This window comes from Monodelphis domestica, chromosome 5 (genome assembly GCF_027887165.1).
Source record: "Monodelphis domestica isolate mMonDom1 chromosome 5, mMonDom1.pri, whole genome shotgun sequence".
NCBI lineage: Eukaryota > Metazoa > Chordata > Mammalia > Didelphimorphia > Didelphidae > Monodelphis > Monodelphis domestica.
Window position 1 is genome coordinate 208,136,397 of NC_077231.1, and position 22,142 is coordinate 208,158,538.

General features: G+C 37.8%; 1 protein-coding gene across 11 annotated transcripts in view; it reads left to right on the forward strand.

The window, feature by feature from the left end:
* Positions 1–22,142, forward strand: part of AGBL3 (AGBL carboxypeptidase 3) — a 176,378-nt gene that overhangs the window by 94,346 nt on the left and 59,890 nt on the right. For all 11 annotated transcript variants that reach the window (XM_007504356.3, XM_056799719.1, XM_007504358.3 and 8 more), the window contains one exon: positions 14,878–14,934. In XM_007504356.3, coding sequence (XP_007504418.1) covers positions 14,878–14,934 — 57 coding nt within the window. The remainder of the gene's footprint in view (positions 1–14,877; positions 14,935–22,142) is intronic.

Consider the following 22,142-nt stretch of genomic DNA (forward strand, 5'->3'; position numbering starts at 1 on the left):
TTGACATTATAGTACTTATCTCTTTCCAAAATACAGCCTGAATTAGTCCCCATATTTCCTTTTTAACTTCAGCCTGCTAGAAGATTTCCCACAACTATGCTAGAAGATCTGCTGTGAATTTACATTATCTAATGTTAACCAGAGCTTGATTAAATGCTCATTTTTATGATCTTCTCTGATTAATTATCATCTCACATTTTCTATTCCAAACTTCTTTTCTTAAGCCTTCTACACCACTCCTTTCTCCTTTTCAACAGAGATCTTCACTAAAAATCTGTGGCTATCTATTTTGACTTCCCTGGCAGCAATAATTCTCTTTCTAATCCCTTCCATGTTATCCCCTATTCTCTCCTTTGCTCTAGTTTCGGAGGAAGAAATGATCCTTCCCTATGTCAAAGCCTGAAACTTCTATTTATGCTTTTAGTTCATTCTCTTCTCTCTTCCATGAGTTTGTCATACACTCTCTAATTTTCCTTTCTTTTTTTTAAACCTTTACCTCCTATCTTAGAATCAATACTAAATATTGGTTTCAAGGCAGAACACTGGTAAGGAAGGGTTAGGCAATGGGGATCAAGAGACACACAGCTAGGAAGTGTCTGGCTCTCCCTAAATTTCAGTCTTCTTATCCAATGACTCCTTGCTGTCTACAAACATGACCAATTCTCTCCATCCTAAATAACCTTTCACTGGATCCTACTATCCTTTCAAGCTATGATTTTCTTCCCTTTGACAGATAAATTTTTAGAAAAAAGTTGTCCATGCTCCTCAAATTATCATCTCCACTTGTGAATCCCTTTGAAATCTGTCTTTCTCTGCCACCACTTTCTGAAACTTACTCCCAGATTGCTAGTGATCTGTTACTAAATCCAAAAACCTTTTTTGGGGTACCATCCTTCTTGATCTCTCTGCAGCATTCATCACTATTGTCTATCCCCTTCTGGATATTCTCTCTTCCCTAGATATTCTTGGCATTACTCTCAACCTTTTTCGTTCCTTATATATCCTGCATCCTGTTCTTTGTCTGTCTGTCACTATCTCTATCTGTCTGTCTCTCTTTCCAGTCATTCTTAGTGATTTCATTAGCTCTCACAGATTCAATCACTATGTAGATGCTTCCCAAATTTAAGCACCCTGCCAGCATCTCTCTTGTGAGCTCTAGTCCCATATTGCCTGCCTATTTAGATATCCCCACCAGCATGACCTTAGAAAGGTAACTAAAATTTGATATATGCAAATTGGAACTCATTATCTTTCCCCTTAAATGTACTCTTCTTTGTCATATTCATATTTCTGTTAAGAGTACTGCCATTCTTCCCGTCACCCAGGGATGCAACTACATTCATGCTATTTTCTAGACTCTCAAGGTCACTATCCTAATTCAAGCCTTCTCTATCCCTCACATGAGTGACTGTTACAATAAATAGCCTTCCAATTTGTCTCCCTATATCCATCACTCTTCCCTCTCTCCAATTCATCACCCACAGAGCTGCCAGAGTAATATTTCTAAATTCTAAAGCACAGCCATTTAGCAAACGATTCGTTTGCCCCAAAGGCTTCATTGGCTCCCTTTTAGGCTTCTACTTTAAAAGAAGAATACTGCTGTTTGACATTGAAAGCCCTTCACAGTTTGCTTCCAGCCTCTTCTTTATAGACTTATGACACATTACTTCCTCCTCTCCCCTTTCCACATGTTCTACATTCTAGACAAATTGACCTCCTCAGTGTTCCATATGTGTGCAACATTGCACCTTCTGCTTATGATCTACTATCCCCCTTTAATCCAGCTGTCACCTGTGGCTTTTGGAAGCTCTCACATTCACAGCTTCCCAATAAAACTCTCTTGGCAGACTCACTAAAGTAGGTTTGGGGTAACCCTCAAATCCATCGGTGAGTTAAAGGGATGTCTACCCCAAGCATGTGAAGACTTTCCCTGGGAGAATGGGTGGATTAAAACAATTTGTTCCAATGGCCATGAAGGCAGCTGAAGCAGACACTGGAGATTTTAGAGCTCAGTCAGACATTGAAGTCGCCAAGGCCATCCTCTGCAGCCAGATATCCTGACTTTTATCTTGCCATTGAATTTGGATGCCCCTGGAAGATAGAGTGAGAATGATAACTTTGTGCAACGCTGCCTCACTTAAATCCAAGTCATGTGCATGTCAAGACATTGCCCAGTCATATTATTGGTCTTCTTCAAAACAAAGGATGAACTGCCCAAGCTATTTTCTCCCCTTACTTCTTCCTCTTGGAGCCCCTTGCTCTCTTCAAGGTTCATCTCCTACAGGAGACCTTTCCTAATACCTACAATTGTTGGTTCCTCCCATTACACCATATTGATATTGTTTATATTCAATATTTACTCATGTGTTGATAAGTTGTTTTCTTGCCCCAACCACAACAGAAGGTAAACTCCTTGAGGAAAGACACAATTTTCATTTTTGCCTTTGTATTCCTAGCATCTACTACTCTGTTTAGCATTTAACAAATGCTTTTATTCTCTGTCCATCTTGTTAGCCACTTTGCTACCCTGATAAGAGATGAAATCCTTAAGAATATAATTCTCTCAATCCCAGAATTCCCACCAAGATCTCTGCTGTCTTGAGGAATTAGTGCCTCATGTAGTCCTAGTATCTAGGCTGTCTGTTGCTTATGCTTCACTTGGCATCTTCTTTCCACCTTGTGGGTACTTTCCTCTGCTGCCCCTCCCTCCCTCCCTACTTTTCAGCTCTAACACCATAATTAATTTAATATTACTGTTGCTAAGGGCAGGGAAATATCAACCTACATCCCTATGGCTCCATTTACCATTCAAATAGCACCCCAAATCAAAATATTTCTTCTTGGCCATCAATACTCTCTATGTATTCTTATTCATTCTTCTGTCATGTTATTCATTTTTCAGGCTCTTTATGACCCCATTTGTGATTTTCTTAGCAAAGATACTCAACTGGTATGCCATTTTAAAGATGAGGAAACTGAGGCAAACAGTATTAAAAGACTTGTCCAGGATCACACAGCAAATAATTGTGTTTGAGGCCAGATTTGAACTGAGGAAGATGAGTCTTCCTGATTCATGCCCAATAATATGTCTCCAATATCTTCCCACCATTAGAATGTAATTTTAAGGAGAGTATTGTCTTCACTTTTGTGAATCCCCATTTATATCCCTAATGCTTTCAGTAGCATTTGACATGTAGTAAGTGCTTAATAAATGTTTATTCTTTCATTAATTAATACTTGTTAAATCTAACAGAATATGGAAATTTGATAGCAATTCCATCTTAGCCTTCATCCAGATCCATGCTGAAACTGTTAAACAGCACAAAGCCTACAATTAATCCTTGGAGCACTCTTCTTATGAGCCACCAGTGACAAGTTTGGGGAGGCCAGCCCTGAATCAATTCTAATGCTGCCTAATTAGACTGTTATCTAGTTGACTCTTCTCTATCTTAGTTACTGTTGTTGTTAATTATTTCAGTCATGTCTGACTTGTATTCAAACGATGGTTGTATTGAAATGAGAGAGAGAGGAAAAGAATGGAGACCTCCCTTCTCTAAGTGGGGTTCGGGGGAGATAGCTGATGTTTAGGGTTGGCTCAGAGAGAGGAAAGGGGGTTTGAAGATTTTCCCCCTTCTGCCTTCCCTCCTTAACTACGGCTGCTCTCCCACATTTGCTCTTGTCCCCCCTCCACTGCCTGAGACCAAAGGGTCTCCCCTTCATCTGTTCACTCTCACTTGATTCACATCTTGGGAAAAAGATAACTATTTAATGTCAACTCAATCAGGGTAATACAAAGGAATAACTGGTAGGGAAAGAATGGGAAAGGAAAATAGGGAAAAGGGGGTCTCTATCTAAAACCCTTTTTCCCTCCCTCCTCGAGTTTGGGGGGAACTCTGGCTTTGGCAGCCTGAGCCCCCTGAGAGATAGTTAGGTTGGCTGACCCTGGGTTTGGCCCCTTGGCCACAGTTCAGACCCAGGGCAACAGGAGCTGAGGTAAAGTCTGACAGAGATTCAAAATGCCTTTCTCAGGTTTTTCCTTCAATAGTCTTTTTCAGTTGGGAAATGTTGGGGGGAAGGATTTCCAGGCACAAGCAGGAAAAATTGGATAACCCTCAGGAGAAAGTCTTATCCAGCCTTCTCTCTTCAGCTTCTGCTGTCTGACAGACCAACTCCTCTCCCAGCCAGAATCTTCTCCTCCTCAAGATTCCTATCTCTGAGGGCCCCTCCCCCCATCAAAATGATCAGTTCCACACACTCTTCAGTCTGGCACTTTTTTTTTAGTTCCAGCCTTTATCACACTCTCTATTACCCCATTTAGGGTTTTCTTGACAAAGATACTGAAGTCATTTGCCATTTCCTTCTCCAGCTCATTTTACAGATGATAAACTGAGGCAAATGGGATTAAGTGTCTTGCCCAGGGTCTCATAACAAGTAAGTGTCTGAAGCCAGATTTGAACTCAGGATGATTAGTCTTCCTGACTCCAGGCCTGGAACTCTATCCACTGTACCACTTAGATGCCCTCCATCTTAATTAGCCACAAATATAATAAGAATGAATGAATGAAGCATTTTGAGAATATGAGAAATTTTATCAAATGCTTTGGTAAAATGCAAGTAAACCTATGTTTGTATAACATTTCCCTGATCTACCATTCTAATAACCTACTGTAAAAGAAAGTGAGATTTTTTGGCTGTAGAACTGGAAGGGACCTTAAAGGCCATGCCCATTTTACAGATAAGGAGGTTCAGTGGAGTTAGGTCACTTGTCCAAGGTCATATAGGTTGTCAATAGCTGAGATAGAGTACAAATCCAAGCCCTCTGACTTCAAATTCATTTTGTCTATTTTTTTTCCTTTGTACAACCTGCCTCTTACTCTGACATGACTATTCCAATTCTTTGTGAAAAATCACTTCTTTTTTCTAATTTTAACAAAAACAACCCCAATGAAACATTCTAGACTTTTCCAGAATTCAAGTTAAGCTTTGAATTACCTTGATTGTTAGAATAGTTTTTTAATTGTTTATTAGAAAATTAAATATCAACGGTGAGGCAAAACAAGATAGTGAATGTTGAGCTTAAAATCAGGAATATTTAGCTTCACATTCAATCTCTGCCATTAGCCATAACTCTAGACAAATTACTTAACCTCTATATGACTCAGTCAACACTCCAGGCTAAGTAATAGATGGGTTGTGATCTTTGTTGTTAGAGAAAATTCTCATAATGGGAATCCCCGTACTTATAAAATCATAAAAATATATTAACAAAAAGTCAGCTATAGTGGATAGTGACAGTTCTGAAGTCAGGAATGCCCAAGTAGAAAAGATTTCCCCAGGTGAACAGTGGTAAGTGGTAAGGGTCAACAGTAAAGTCATGAACAGAGAGAAGCAGTTTTCCATGGTGTTGACATTCCTGAATGGACCAATAACATTGAAGCCTAGAGCCCAAAGTCATGAGCTCCCCTGAGTATATGAGTTGCCTCCCTCAAATGCTTCCCTGCCACACTTCTCTAGGTGTTTGTCCTGGCCATTGTGTTGGTTAAAAAAAAAAATGTGGCATGGATTTATATGTGTGTTATGATGTGTTTTATTGTTTTTCCTTTGCTTTTAGCATATCAATATCTACAATGTTATTTCTTTTGCCTTTTTCTAAAGCAAATGGGTATATTTGAAACCTGAAAGTATAATTATTTTGAATGGCTAGTTGTGTAAATATCATGCAGTGTGGATATATTGTCTTATATCTTATATCTAATTGTTTAGAGAAACACATGGATGGGGGAGCTCAAGAACTATAGGGATAAGTAGAAGAAATGTGTTTCCCTTCTACAGGCTTACCTCTAGGATCCTGAGAAAGTTTGAATGTAACTGTGTGTGTGTATATATGTGTGTTTATTCTCCACTTTGGTCTATCAGAATCTAAATTGAATCATCCATTAGTATCATGAATCTCAAAGGAAGAGACATTCCTGAACAATGGTAGTAGCAGAATCTTGAAGTGGCAGAGGGAAGCACGGAGTTTTCTAACTCCTCCACCATGGCCAGTGAGCTGAGAGTATGAATGAAAGTGCAAACTGTAGAGGAAAGGGCAATCAGGGTTGTAGGTTCATTAGGAAGAAGATAGGTCTCAGTAGTAGATGATGAAAGGAGAAAGGGAAAAGTCTAAAATGGTTCGTCCTTTGAGGTTCGTGCTATCCTAATGTATCATTCAATCCAGATTCTGATAGACAAAGTGAAGGATAAATACATACACCCTCCTCTTTCCCATACACTGTCACATTTGGGGTCTTCTACCTTTCATCTAAGAGTACTTCTCTTTGGGTCTGGTTTGCTCCCCCAACCTGCTTACAAACTAGCAAGTCTAAGTGCTCATCAATAGACCACCACCACACAGTTACATTCAAACTCTCTCAGGGAGCTCAGTGGTAAATATACTTATTCTGCTTACCACTGTAGCTCTTACCACCTAATGTGTCATCTATCTAAATAATCAAATGCTCATAAGGTATTAAAGTTTTCCTTTCATCTTGAAGTTTTTCTTTTCTCACTTCTCCTAGCATCTCATACTAACCACTTCTGACTTCCAGGACTCAACCTGGCTTGTTTTTAGTCTCACCCCCATACCCTGCCCTGATGTTTTCAACTCTCCCCAAGTTCCTCTTTTTCTCCAGACAAATGAGGTCTCACTTCCCAACAAGTTCCAAATCCTCAAATCTATAATTTTCTCTCCACAACTGCAAAGCTGCTGTATTTCTTCATACACATATTTTAGAGGAGAGAATATAGATTTATTAGGCCCCTGTGCTAAAAAGCATTGCCTCATTTGATTCTTACAACATTCCTGAGACATGGGCACTGTCGTGTATTTGTGTTGCATTTTAAAGGTGTTACAATTAGAATTCCTGGAATAAATAAAACAAAAGATAAAAAGATTATAAATGAAATTAGAGTTCTAGAGGAAGAGTTTGAAGGAGAATCATTTCAGATAGAAAGTGCAATATTTTACTCAAATAACTAACTCACTAAAAATTATAATGACTCAAATAAATAAATGACTATAATAGAATAAGAACTATTAAAACAAAATCCAAAGACTAAAAAATAATTAAAGAAAATTTAAGGCATTTCCTCTTATATCACTACCTCTTGCACCTTGACTATACTACCCAGGATCATATATCCTCCATTCTTCATTTTTGTGAGGCAGAGCTTCCAAGGCCTCACAGGACAACCTGGTATCAACACCTGCCATGAGGTTGGACCTAAAGTAAAGACTCTGAATAATTTAATCACCTGCCTTCTTCAAAAGATATTCTCTAACTATTCTAGCTAGGCATGTTCCTCAATGGTTATCATATTGCTACTCACTAATATTCTCCCCATGCCAATGATTCTTAACCCCTGGATTCTGATGTACAAATACCATTTCCTATCCCCACCTACCCACCTCAACCATATATTCTCCTCCCCTGCTCCATAATTTTAAATTTCCATTTAAATTTTCCATTCATCTTTAATACTTACTGAGGCTTATTTTCTTCCTGATGAAACTGTATCCCTGATTACTCTTTCCACTACTATTGGTACTTTCACTCATGCCTCTCAGCTCCATGGTAGAGGATTAGAATATTCCTTACTTCACTCTGCCATTTAAAGATTCTCCTACCACCATCATTCAGCAACATCTCTTCCTCTGAGGTTCATACTATCCAAACACTAGATTCATTCAGTCTAGATTTGAGGGCCATTATCAACCCCCTAAAACCTTCTCCTTCCTTCCTCAATGAATCCAGTGCCTGGATCACAGTCCTTCTCTTCATCACATTTCCTGTCTTTATACCAGAGGACTTCAGTATACCTATTGAACCCTCAATTACCCTTATGATCCCTTCAATCTTGTTATCACCCATAAGTATTTCACTTTTGTATTCATGAATTCCAAAGGTCCTTTATCTTATCATACTCTTTTATCATCCCATCTTTCTTTATGCATTATGATCCCTAAATCTTTTCTTCATCTTCACTGTAACCTCCATTCCCTCCATCTCTCAATTCTCTCTTTGCCAGGCCATCACCTTGCCCTTATTCCACTCTTCAGCCTTCACTATCCTGACCTAGTGAACAAATTCAACCCTACAATATCAATACCTTGTATTTTCCCTTGTACAATTTCTGACAATGCTTTACCAAATTTCAAACCTGAATTATTCTTACCATCTGCCTTTTTAAAACCTTTTTATGCATGCAAGAATGGAATTGAGGTGAAGGAGGATTGCAAAACTATGGTGATTAGATCCACTGCAAATTATATAATGTAATCTGAAATAAGCATTAAAATAATTATTTTAGAATTAATACAGCACTAAGTCACTATGCCACTCCCCACAGCACCTGTTCCAAACTTCTTTGTTCTCTTCTCAAGCCTTCTACTTTACCTTTTCATCTGAAGAATTCATCACAAACTTCACTGAAAAAAAAAATGAAGTCATTTGCTTAGAGGTCCCTCTTCTCCCTTCTTCTCTATCTTACTTCCTTCTGATATCATCTCCCACTTTTTCCTCCTCCACTCCAGGGTCTGATGTTGAGATGGGTCTTCTGTTTGATAAGGCCACACACCTTTGATTTGATCCCCTCCAATCTTCTTCAATAGATGATTTCTCTCAACATCATCCTCACTTTCTCCAGTCTTCAGCCTCTCCCTCTCTGTTGACTTTTTCCCTACTACCTATAAGCATGCCCATGGCTTTCCCACTATTAAAAAATATAACTGGATCAGCTAGGTGGCACAGGAGATACAGCACCAGACCTAGAGTCAGGAGAACCTGGGTTCAACCCTGACCTCAGACACTTCCTTGCTGTGTGACCCTTGCCCTCCTCTCAGAGTTTTTACTAGAACAGAAAGTAAGGGTTTAACATATATATGTACATATATATATATATAAAATATTTATATATAAACACAACCCTCCCTAAGTCTCATTACTCTCTAAATCCCATAATCTCTGCTTCCTCTCCCCCCACCCTTTCCTAAACACTCCATAATCTTGCTTCTGACTAATCATTCAACTGAAACTACTCTCTCCAAAGTTATCAGTGATCTAATCATCAAATATTGTCCTCATCTCAATCTTCACCCTTCTTGACATTTCTGCAACTTTTGATACCATTGATCATTTTATTTTCCTGAATGAGGAGGGGTGGGGATGGTGTGACTCTTCTTCTTTGTTCTCTTCCTCTTTCTGATTGCTCTTCAGGGTTCTTTGCTAGATCTTTATCCATGTGATATCCAATTACCATGGATGAACCCAAAGACTTGTTCTTGGAACCTCTTTTCTTTTCCCCATCTACTATCTCATTTGATGATTTCATTAGTCCTCCTAGGTTCAATTATCTCTATGCAGATGATTCCTAGATGTGTGAATCTAGCCCTAGTCTTATAAGTCCTACATCATCCTCTGCCCTTTAAACAATCACCATCTCCTCCATGAAACCTTTCTTAGTCCTCTCCCACCACTCATACTCTTCCTTCCAAACTATCTCATGTTTAACTAATTCATATACATTTATATTTATTCATTTAATATTTATGTTGTAGATATCATATATCTTTGATATTTTCAGCTTAGAACTAAAGTTCTTTGCAAGTAGGAATTATTTTATTCTTTGTTCTTGTGTCTCCAATGGCTAGCACATAGTAGGTGACTTACTAAATGCATGTTGACTATCTAATTGATTGACATCTTGAACTAAATGTTCCAAAGGCATATCAAACTCAACAAATAGAAAATAGAACCCATTATCTTTCCTGAAAAACCTACTTCATCTGAAATGTCCTAATGCTGTTGAGGACACCAACATCTTCCAAATCACCCCAGCTTGCAACCTCAGGGTCATCCCCACAACTCTTTCACATTTAACCCCCATCCAATCACTTGTTAAGTCTTCTCATTTCTCTTTCACAATATTTCTCAAATACGTTGTTTCTTCATTCATACACTTAACACCTTGGTTCAAATATTTATCACTTGTCACCTTGACTATTGCAATAACCTTCTAATAACTTCTCCCTCCTATGAGTCTCCTCCTCTTTGAATCTAAGCTCTACTGAGTTGCCAAAGCAATATTCCCAAAGCGTAGCTCTGGGTTCAACTCAGTAAATTCCTTTGGCCCCTGACTACCTCCAAAATCAAATATAAAAATCCTCTCTTTGACACTCAAAGTTCATCACAATCTGGTTCCTTCCTAACTTCACAGTCTTCTATTTTACCCCAATCCATGAATTCTGCAGTTCAGTCACCTTTGCCTGCTTGCTCTTTCAGTCATGTAACACTCCACTTTCTACCTCTGTGCTTTTGTCCTGGTCATCTTCCATACCCAGAATGCTTTGCTCCCTCACTGCTACCTCAACTCAAATGCCACCTTCAGGAGAACTTTCCTGACTTGCCCTTAGCTGCTTATCCCTTTCCCTTGGCACAATGTCATCCATTGCATTGTGAGCCATCTTGACTTTCGTCTTACCATTGAACATGGGCGACCCTAAAGAAAGACTGAGGCTGATGACTTTGTGCAGCATTGCCTCACTTACCAATTCACACACATCAAAAGCTATCACCCATGCCACTTCACCATTTTATATTTTGCTCTTTTACTATTTCATTATTTTATTGTTTATTACTTTGAAGTTCTGGATGATGGGCAAGGGATGAAAGCAACAGGTGCATTATAGATAAACATATAGATAGAACTGATTTCTATAGTCATAGTTCTGCATGCAAGCCTCTGAAGGCATAGGGGTGTCTTCTCACTGATAGCAACAGTGGAATTTAGAAACCCATCGGATGTCTGAGCAGCCTGCTCACTTTCTGGCTCAAGGAAGTGGCTAGAAAAGGTGTCCCAAAAATTGTCTGTCTGAAGTTGTTTGCTTCTCCTAATCCTGGCCTGATTATCTCAGCAAGCAGAAATCCTGCTTTGCAGTTGAGATGCAAAAAGGTGTACAAAGACACTTGTGAAGATGATTCTTCATTAGTATATGGAACGTGCACACACTTAGAGAAAACGCAAAATCCAGTAGACCTAAACGACCGTTTGTGTGGCAAGCAAAGTCAACAGCTATCACATCCAAATAACAGTCTTGAATGAAACAAAGCTGACAAAGGAAAGCAAAACTAGATACACATTTTTCTGGAGTGGTTCCTGAGATGAGGAACACTGTGAAGCTGGCCTAGTTTTCACAGTCAATCTAACCTAGTCAACAACAAGTTTGTTTGCTTCCCAAAAGGAATGAATTACAACATAACTGCCACTTACAAGAAAGTCCCATGCCACCATCATCAGGATGTATGCTCCCTGTATGAGGAAGCCCGATGAGGTCAAAGACAAATTGTTTTATAAATACCTGGAGGTGCTCATCATCTATGTGACCAAAAAAATTATAGTTCTGAATAATTTTCATGACAGAGTAGATATAGATTCTCAGACATGTCGGGGTGCTTGGGAGGAATGGAGTCAGAAACAGCAACAGCAACAGTCACTTACTACTGAAGACTTGTGCATCTCATGGCCTTATTATTACCAACACAGCTGTTTACCTGAATGCACTAAAGCTTTATAGATGCAACCTTACAGCATCCGCTTTTAATAAACTGTGTCATTGCAAGGAAAAGAGACAGACAGGATGAGAGAGTGATAACGGCAAAGTGAGGTACAGAGTACTGGACCAATCATAGACGGCCTCTCCAAACTAAACATTCACCTTCAACAAAAGTGGAGGCCTCAAGGCAAAACAACTACCAGAAGACTTAATGTCAACAGATTAGAGTGCTTCTCTAAGGCCAGTTTATTTCTGACTTTGAGGGAAAGCTGAGCTAACATGTAGTTGGCAACAGTGAAGCAGAAAAGGATCAGGAAGGCTTTTAGAGGTTTGGTGTATAGCACTGTGTTTTCTCATGGGGCCAGAATACTCACAAACATCAGAACTGGTTTGATGAAAATATCAGAAACTCCTAAATAAAAAACAGGAATTCCATGGGATTTACCAGCAGAATAGTTCATTCTCCTCTAGAAGGCAGCATTTTAAAGTGCAAACAAAGCTTAGATATAGGATTCTTGACTCAGTAAGAAGGCAGATAAAATTCAATCTTATGCTAATTGTAAACCCAAATCACTTCTATGATGCCCTGAAGGCTATCTATGAGTCAAAGACTTGTTATGTATTTCAATTACCCAATGCTGAAGGAACCATACTGATTAGTGATAAGGACATGATCCTGGAGAACTGGGCTGAATACTTCCATAGTGTTCTCAACATGCTGTCATCAACCAATGCTGAAGCTATTGACTATATACCTCAAGTTGAAGTCAATCCCTTTCAAACTGAACTTCCAACTGAAGAAGAAAATGTTAATACCATTAGGCTCCTCTCATTTTAAAAAGCACCTGATGCTGATTCCATTCTAGCAGAGATTTAAAAGGCAGGGAGTCCACTGTTCATACAAAGGCTGACTGAAATCTTCTGAGTTATATGGCAAGAAGTTTTCCCCCAGATAAAGATGCCTCTATCATCCATCTTAATAAAGGAAAAGGAAATAGCTTGTCCTGAGGCAATCGTGGGTGTGAAGGGATGTCCTTTCTCTTGGTCATTGACAGAAAGATTCCTGCCAGAGTCGTCCTTATTAGGCTGATTCTTCACCTAAAAGATGCTTATCTCTCCACCTGGAAGCCACTGTAGCTTCAGAAATGGCCAAGGAGTAGCCATGATGGTATCGCCACTCAACAACTCCATAAGAAATGCAAGGAGCAGAACAGAAATCTATACATAGCATTCATCAATCTGACCAAAGTCTCTGATACTTTCAGTTGTGAGAGCTTGTGGGAGATCATGGCAAAATCTGGTTGCATGGAAAAATTCATCAGTATTGTTTGCCAATTCTGGGTAGTGGGTGATGCTCTCATGCTTTCCCAATCACGATTGGAGGGAAGCAGGGCTAAGTGCTTGCTCTCAGGCTTTTTATAGCATGATGTTTTCAATCATGCTATTGGATGCCTTCAACAAGAACGAAAAGGGCATCAAGGTGAGCTATCACTCTGAGATTAAATCATTTAACTTGAAAAAGCTACAAGCCAAGCCAAGTTGAGGGACAATTGAGAGATGACTCCTTGTTTATAGATGATTTTTTATTCCATGCAACCTCTGAAATAAGAAATGCAACAGAGTGTGGATTGATTCTCTGCTGCTTGTGCTAATTTTGGCCTGACAACACCAAGAAAGTAGAAGTTCTCCACTAGCCAGCACCACATCTTCCATATATGGAACCATCAGCTATAGCAAATGGAGAAATGTTGAATGCTGTCAATAAGTTCACTTATCTTGGCAGCATCCTTTCCTGAGATAAGGCCAATGCACACATTGCCAAAACTAACTCATTGTTTGGGAGGCTCTGAAAGAACTTGTGGGAGAGAAGACATAGTAGGCTGCCCACCAAACCCAAGGTCTGGTACTAACCTCAGTGCTGTATGCCTTTGAAACCTGTCCAGTGTACCAGTGCCAGGCCAGGAAATTGAATTGCTTGCATTTGAATTGTCTTAGAAAGATTCTGAAGATCATCTAGCAAGATAAAGTACCAGACACTGAGGTCCTTTCTTGAGTTGAGTTCCCAGGCATTCAAACCCTGCTGTATAGAGGGCATCTCCAATGGGCTAGCCATGTTGTTCAAATACCAAGCATACTTTTGCCTAAAAGATTATTTTATGGAGAATTCACACAAAGCAAGTACTCACATAGAGATCAGAAGAAGCAATTCAAAGACACTTTAAAAGGTTTTGCTGAAGAACTTTGGTATCAATTGTGAGACAAGGGAGGCACTGGCATAGGACCAATTAGGTTAGCATGCCCACACTCAAAAAGGCACAATATTCTACAAGCAAAGCAGAATTGCAGAAGTGCAAAAGAAGTATGAGATGCACAAGTTTAGAGATATCTCCATCCGAAACGTTTATATGGACTATTTGTGCCAACCCTGTGGTAAAGCTTTCTGAGCTCATATTGGTCTGATCAGCCACAGGCAAATATACTATACATTAACCCCAACATAGTGATGTCATTTTGATCCTCTTTGACTACAAAGGACAACAAACAAAAACAATGGAGCCCACTAAATCATAGTAACTGTGGTCATTAGTAATAGGAAGTTCATAAACATATAACTGTAATAAAGTTAACTCTTTGTTAAGTTGGGCTGAAATCTGCCTTAAGTTCTACACACTGATTCTATCTCTGCCTTTGATGGATTTGTAGAGCAATTTTTCCCCCTCTCCTACATGGCAGCCCTTCAAGTATTTAAAGACAGCTATCCTGTCTCTCCTTACTCTCCTAATCTCTAGGCCAAACATCTCAAGGATTCTTACCCATTTCTCAACTGACATGGTTTCCAGGGCCCAACATAATCTCTCCATTATCCTCTAAATGCTCTCAAGTATGTCAGTGGCTTCTAAAATTGTGATAATCCAGTGTTCCAGGCGTGGTAGACAGGACTTCCAGTGATCTGGATATTTCTTTAAGTTCACATAAAGTTTTGAAAAAACTAGGAACAGAAGATAAAAGTTATAAGCCAACAGATTACAGTTCAATATAAAGGAGAACTTGCAAATAATTAAAGCTCTCTGAAAATGGAATGAGCTGCCTCATAAAGTAGTAAGCCTTATGGTAGTCAAGGAAAGACTAGATTATTTTTTGTTGATTTCAGGTGTGGAGATTAGATTTGTATTGGGTAGAGGTTTAGAATATGTGATATCTCAAGAATTCTTTTCAACTAAGAATTTATGACTCAATTAATTGAAGACTTTTCTTTGATATCAATGCTATTTTAATGTATTCTCCAGGTGCTGTGCAAGATGATTTTACATTTGACTATTTCAAATGCTGTTTCCCTGAGGAAGGTGAGTAAAACAAGTCTAGTGAGTCCTGTGTAATCACACAAAATCTGAATTTGAGATGAGCAATAAGTCAGAGGAAGCAATGATCTAACCTAAATTTTTTTTTTAAACCCTTACCTTCTGTCTTGGAGTCAATATTGTGTATTGGCTCCAAGGCAGAAGAATGGTAAGGGCTAGGCAATGGGGGTCAAGTGACTTGCCCAGGGTCACACAGCTGAGAAGTTTCTGAGGCCAGATTTGAACCTAGGACCTCCAGTCTCTAGGGCTAGCTCTCAATCCACTGAGCTACCCAGCTGCCCCCCTAACCTAAATTTTTATTCATATGACTAATCCATTATTTTCATAATGGGTGGTAAAACCTCAGATTCGACAAAAATGCTATGGTTTTTTTAGAAAAGCATCAGTTTTGTATTATTTAACAAAATTACTGAAAATGGCCCTTTTACAGAGTCTTCTGAATTCTAGACATAAAATCAGGAGTGATGTTTTCTATCACTAAATTCAATAAAAAATCATGAATATAATAAAATAAGAAACATGAAGTTATAAAATATAAACATTTTAAATCTTTAAGACAGAAGACCTACATTCTAATCCTAATTTCTGCCACTAACTACCTAGATAACTTTAAACAATTCATATATCTCTCTGTGATTAAGTTTCCTTAGGTATAAAATGAAAATAAAATCTCTCCGAACTACATCATAGGGTCATTGAAAGAATCAAATTCATGCATGTGATTTCTAATTTTTATTGAGCACATATTTTGTGTAGGATAGCAAAATGTTGGTGTACTTTTAAAGATATAAATTGTTATATAATTATAGCCATTATTGTCAACATTTATTGAGTCCTTGCTGCCAATAGAGAATATAAAGAAGTTTGAGACAAGATTTTGCCCTCAAGGAATCAATATTCTAGCTGAGGAGAGAAAAAACATATTAAACAACAACAGAAATACAAAATTATCAGTGCCAAATGATTAAAATAGGTTGCTCTAACAGTTCAGAAGTGAAAGGGGTTTCTTTGTTCTGATCACTGACAGCTATAAAGTAGAGATAGAATCTGAATGGAACTTTAGAAAATAAGTAGATTTGAGTAGTTGAAGACAATTCCCTAGAACATTGTAGCTGGGATAATGGTAAATGCCAAAATGCATAGAGGGTAAATCTTAAAGCAGTTACCAAAGGATAGTAAGACCAGTTTATCTAGAATAAAAGGTAAGAGATAAGATTAGAAAGGTATTGTAGGACCATACCTTGGAGGTTAAAAAAAACTAGGCCAATGAAGATTTATATGTCACCAAGTGACATATATAGTGGAGTTGGTATTTTAGGAAAATTAATTTAGTGGTAGGATTTAGGACAGATTAGAAGAAATGATGGCAATGAGATCTGATGTAAAGGTGTAAAGTGACAAGAGCCTGGACTAAAATGATAGCAATAAAAGTGAAAAGGAAAAGTCAATGTCAAAATGTCAAAAGGGAGAATTGATAGGACTGGATGACAGATTGGTTATGAGGAGAAAAAGAATGAGGAGACCTAGAGATTGCTAAAGTTTTGGAATATAAATAACTAGGAAAATTGTGGTACCATTAACAGAAATATAGCAGCTAGAAAGGGGAAGTCTTTTATAAGAAGCTCCAAAAGTTATTTTTTTAGTTCTGTTACTGTAGCATTTCTTCAAGGAAGTATATTCTTTTGGTCCTTCCAAAGTTGATAAACTTTGGAGCCAAGATGGCGGCATAGAGGCAAGGAAAGTTCAGACCTCTGAAAATCCTTCCTTATCAATTACAAAATAAATGCTCCTAGGGGACTGAAAATCAAACCTAACAACAAGACAGAGCCAAGGAACCCTCCTATTGGGCTCAATTTAAAAGATATACCCCCCCCAAAAGCCGGAATTCAAGAACACTCAGGTTTAAGGGGAAGGAAGAAGGAAAGTCCCAAGACCCCCACGTCCCCCCAAAGCACTAAGCCTTCTGGAACCTCTGGGTGGGCAAAGGCGCTGGTCTGGAGGAAGTACCTTGTGGGCAGGGCTATGCCAAGTTCAGAGCATTGAACACAGGCAGTGGGGAAAGAGTTAGAGAAAGAGTGCAGAGCAGGCAGCCTAGTTGCAGCAGTGATAGACCCTCCATAGTGCTCCCTCCTTCCAGGAGGTTTTGGCCTCAGGGAAAATCCAGCCCAACCCATCTGGACTTAATCCCATCAGCAGTCTTCAGAGGGCAGGGAAGCAAAAGCTCCAATACCCCTCCCCCACAGACTGCACTGAGAGACTTGCTGACAAAACTCCAAGGGGGAAGACTGACAGAAAAGCCCAAAACCAAAAAAAAAAAAAATGAGAGGAGCAAGAGTACAGACAACTTCTAGGAGTAAAGAAGGGGTAAATATGAGAGGAGGAAGGGACACCAAGCAATAAAACAGAAAACCCAGCAAATTGGGCACAGGCTTTGGAAGAACTCAAAATACAATTCAAAACACAATTAAGTGAGGCTGAAGATAATTGGGAAAAGATCTTAAAAAATGACATAAGTCATCTGGAAACAGAGGCACTTGAACTAAAATAAGAAAATAGTGTCTTGAAAGCCAAAATTAACCAGATTGAAAATGAAGCAAAGGAGATGAAAGATGAGGCAAAGAAGATGAAAGATGAGGCAAAGGAGATGAAAGATGAGGTAAAGAGGATGAAAGATGACCTCCAAAGAAAATCAGACCAGAAGGAGAAGGATGACCAAAAAGCCAGGGATGAATCCAGTCTTTAAGAACCAGAGTACAACAACTAGAATCAAGTGACTTCACAAGGCAGCAGGACACTATAAAGCAAAATCTAAAGAATGAAAAAATTGAGGAAAATATGAAGCATCTCATTCACAAAACAGAAGATTTAGAAAATCTTTCCAGGAGAAACAACTTAAGAATCATTGGTCTACCAGAAGACCATGACAAAAGGAAAAGCCTGGACATCATACTACAGGAAATTATCCAAGAAAATTGCCCTGATATTCTAGAACAAGAGGGAAAAGTGGAGATTGAAAGAATCCACAGATCACCTCCTGTACCTAATCCCCAACTGACAACACCCAAGAATGGCAAATTCAAGAACTCTCAGACAAAGGAAAAAATATTAAAAGCTGCTAAAAAGAAGTCATTCAGATACCATATAACCACAGTGAGGATAACACAGGATTTGGCTACATTTACACTGAAGGACCAAAAGGCATGGAATATGATATTCCAGAAAGCAAGGGAACTAGGTCTACAACCAAGATGAACTACCCCGCAAAACTGACTATATTCTTACAGGGGAAAGTATGGTCATTTAACAAAATAGAAAAATTCCAAGCATTTGTAAAGAAAAGACCAGGTCTGAACAGAAAATTTGATGCCCAAACACAGAATTCAAGAGAATAATAGAAAGGTAATTTAAAAAGAGGGAAAAAAGAAAAAAAACTTTTTTTAAGAAACCCAGTAAGTTAAAATGATATGTATCCCTATAAGAAAAGAGGTCATTGGTAACTCTTAAAAATTGTTATTATCATCTGGGCAGCTAGAAGAAGTATACTTAGAGGAAATAGTGACAAACTGTATAGGATGAAATGACAAGATACAAATATTTATATAGATATATGTATGCATAAATACATATATGTGTGTGTATTTATATATATATATATATATAACTAGAGCTAAAAAAAGAGGTTAATACTAAGAGAAATAGGAAAAGAAACTGAAGGGGGTAAATTTATATGTCACAAAGAAGCACATGGCGGGAGGGAGAAGAACATCAATACACTGGAAAGGTAAAGAGGTTGGAGATGGGAAGTACTCAACTTATATGTGCATTGAAATTGACCCAAAGAGGGAAGAACAATCCAATCCATTAGGGCAGAGGATTGATTTGCACCCTAAAGGGAAGTAGAAGGGTAACAAACAAACTGGTGGAGAGGAAAGCAGTACAAGAGAGGGAGAGGGTGGAGGTAGTTTAAAAAGACTGTAAAGAAAATAAGGGTGGAATAAGAAGAGAGGAGGATAGAAAGGGAAGAAAAAGTAAAATAAGGGTGGGAATTAGGGTAACTGATTAAAAAACAAAACATTGGTGTGGAAGGAAATAGTGAAAGAATAAAAGGCAGGACTAGGAGTAGAAATCAAAATGCTGGGAAATACACAGCTGATAATCATAACTCTGAATGTGAATGGAATGAACTCACCCATAAAATTCAAGTGAATAGCAGAATGGATTAGAAACCAAAACCCTACCATATGCTGTCTACAAGAAACACACGTAAGGAAGGAAGATACACATAGGATCAGAGTAAGAGGATGGAGTCAAATCTATTGGGCATCAACTGATAAAAAGAAGGCAGGAATCACAATCATGATATCTGACAAAGCCAAAGTAAAAATAGATCTGATTAAAAGGGATAGGGAAGGTAATTACATCCTGATAAAAGGCAATATAGACAATGAGGAAATATCTGTACTCAATATGTATGCACCAAAAGGCATAGCATCCAGATTTCTAAAGGAGAAACTAGAGGAGCTCAAGGATGAAATAGATAGAAAAACTATACTAGTGGGAGACCTGAACATTCCTCTATCTGAACTAGATGAATCAAACCAAAAAATAAATAAGAAAGAGGTAAGAGAAGTGAATGAAATCTTAGAAAAATTAGAGTTTGTAGATATGTGGAGAAAAATAAATAGGGATAAAAAGGAATATACCTTCTTTTCAGCAGCACATGGTACATTCACAAAAATTGACCATGTATTAGGGCATAAAAACATTGCAAACAAGTGCAAAAGAGCAGAAATAATAAATGCAACCTTCTCAGATCACAATGCAATGAAAATAATAATTAGTAAGGGTACATGGAGAGGAAAATAAAAAATTAATTGGAAATTTAACAATACAATTCTCCAAAATCAATTAAGGAGCAAATCATAGAAACAATAATTTCATTGAAGAAAATTACAATGATGAGACATCCTTTCAAAACCTATGGGATTCAGCCAAAGCAGTACTTGGGGGAAATTTATATCTTGAGTTCATATATTAACAAACTAGAGAGGGCAGAGGTCAATGAATTGGGAATGCAAATTAAAAAACTAGAAAGTGAACAAATTAAAAATTCTCAGATGAAGACTAAATTAGAGATCCTAAAAATCAAAGGAGAAATTAATAAAACTGAAAGTCAGAGAACTATTGGTTTAATAAATAAGACTAGAAGTTGGTACTTTGAAAAAACTAATGAAATAGACAAAGTACTTGTCAATCTAATTTAAAAAAGTAAAGAAGAAAACCAAATTGAGAGTATCCAAGATGAAAAAGGAGACCTCGCCTCTAATGAAGAGGAAATTAAGGCAATCATTAAAAACTATTATGCCCAATTATATGGCAAAAAATATGGCAATCTAGGTGATATGGATAAATATTTACAGAAATATAAGTTGCCAAGACTAACAGAAGAAGAAATAGATTACCTAAAAATCCCCATAGCAGAAAAAGAAATTTAACAAGCCATCAAAGAACTCCCTAAGAAAAAATCCCCAGATGGATTCACAAATGAATTCTATCAAACATTCAAAGAAAAACTAATCCCAATATTATACAAACTATTTGACAGAATAAGCAAAGAAGGAGTTCTACCAAATTCCCTTTACAACACAAATATGGTACTGATTCCAAAGCCAGGCAGGTAAACAGAGAAAGAAAACTATAGACCAATCTCCTTAATGAACATAGATCCAAAAATTTTAAATAGGATACTAGCAAAAAGACTACAGCAAGTGATCACGAGGGTTATTCACTGTGACCAGGAATGCAAGGATGGTTCAATATTAGGAAAACCATCCACATAATTGACCATATTAACAAACAAACTGATAAAAATCACATGATTATCTCAATAGATGCAGAAAAAGTCTTTGACAAAATACAACACCCATTCCTATTGGAAACACTAGAAAGCATAGGAATAGAAGGGCCTTTCCTGAAAATAATAAACAGTATTTTTCTAAAACCATCAGCCAACATCATCTACAATGCAGATAAACTAGAAGCCTTCCCAATAACATCAGGAGTGAAGCAAGAATGCTCATTATCACTGCTATTATTTAGCATTGTACTAGAAACTCTAGCAGTAGCAATTAGAGAAGAAAAAGAAACTAAGGTATTAAAATTGGCAATGAAGAGAACAAGCTATCGCTCTGTGCTGATGATATGATGGTCTACTTAAAGAATCCTAGAGAATCAACCAAAAAGCTAGTTAAAATAATCAACAACTTCAGCAAAGTTGCAGGATACAAAAAACCCCACATAAGTCATCAGCATTTCTATATATCTCCAACACATCTTAGCAGCAAGAATTAGAAAGAGAAATTCCATTTAAAATCACCCTAGACAATATAAAACACTTAGGAATCTATCTGCCGAGACAAACACAGGAACTATATGAACACAACTATAAAACACTCTCCACACAATTAAAACCAGATCTAAACAACTGGAAAAACATTGATTGCTCATGGGTAGGATGAGCTAACATAATAAAAATGCCAATCCTATCCAAATTAATTTACTTATTCAGTGCCATACCCATTGAACTACCAAAAAACTTTTTTACTGAATTAGAAAAAAACATAACAAAGTTCATTTGGAAGAACAAAAGATTGAGGATATCCAGGGAAATCATGAAAAAAAATGCAAAGGAAGGAAGACTTGCAGTCCCAGATCTCAAGCTATACTATAAAGCAGTGGTCATCAAAATAATTTGGTATTGGCTAAGAGACAAAGAGGAGGACCAGTGGAATAGACTTGGGGTAAGTGACCTCAGCAAGACAATCTATGATAAGCTCAAAGATCCCAGCTTTTGGGACCAAAACTCACTATTTGATAAAAACTGCTGGGAAACTTTGAAGAAATTATGGGAGAGATTAGGTTTGGATCAACATCTCACACCCTACACCAAGATAAACTCAGAATGGGTGAATGACCTGAATATAAAGAAGGAAACTATAAGCAAATTAAATGAACACAGAATAGTATACATGTCAGATCTTTAGGAAAGGAAAGACTTTAAAACCAAGCAAGAGCTAGGAAAAATCACAAAATATAAAATCAATAATTTTGATTACATAAAATTAAGTTTTTGAACAAACAAAACCAATGCAACCAAAATTAGAAGGCAAGCAACCAATTGGGAAACAATCTTC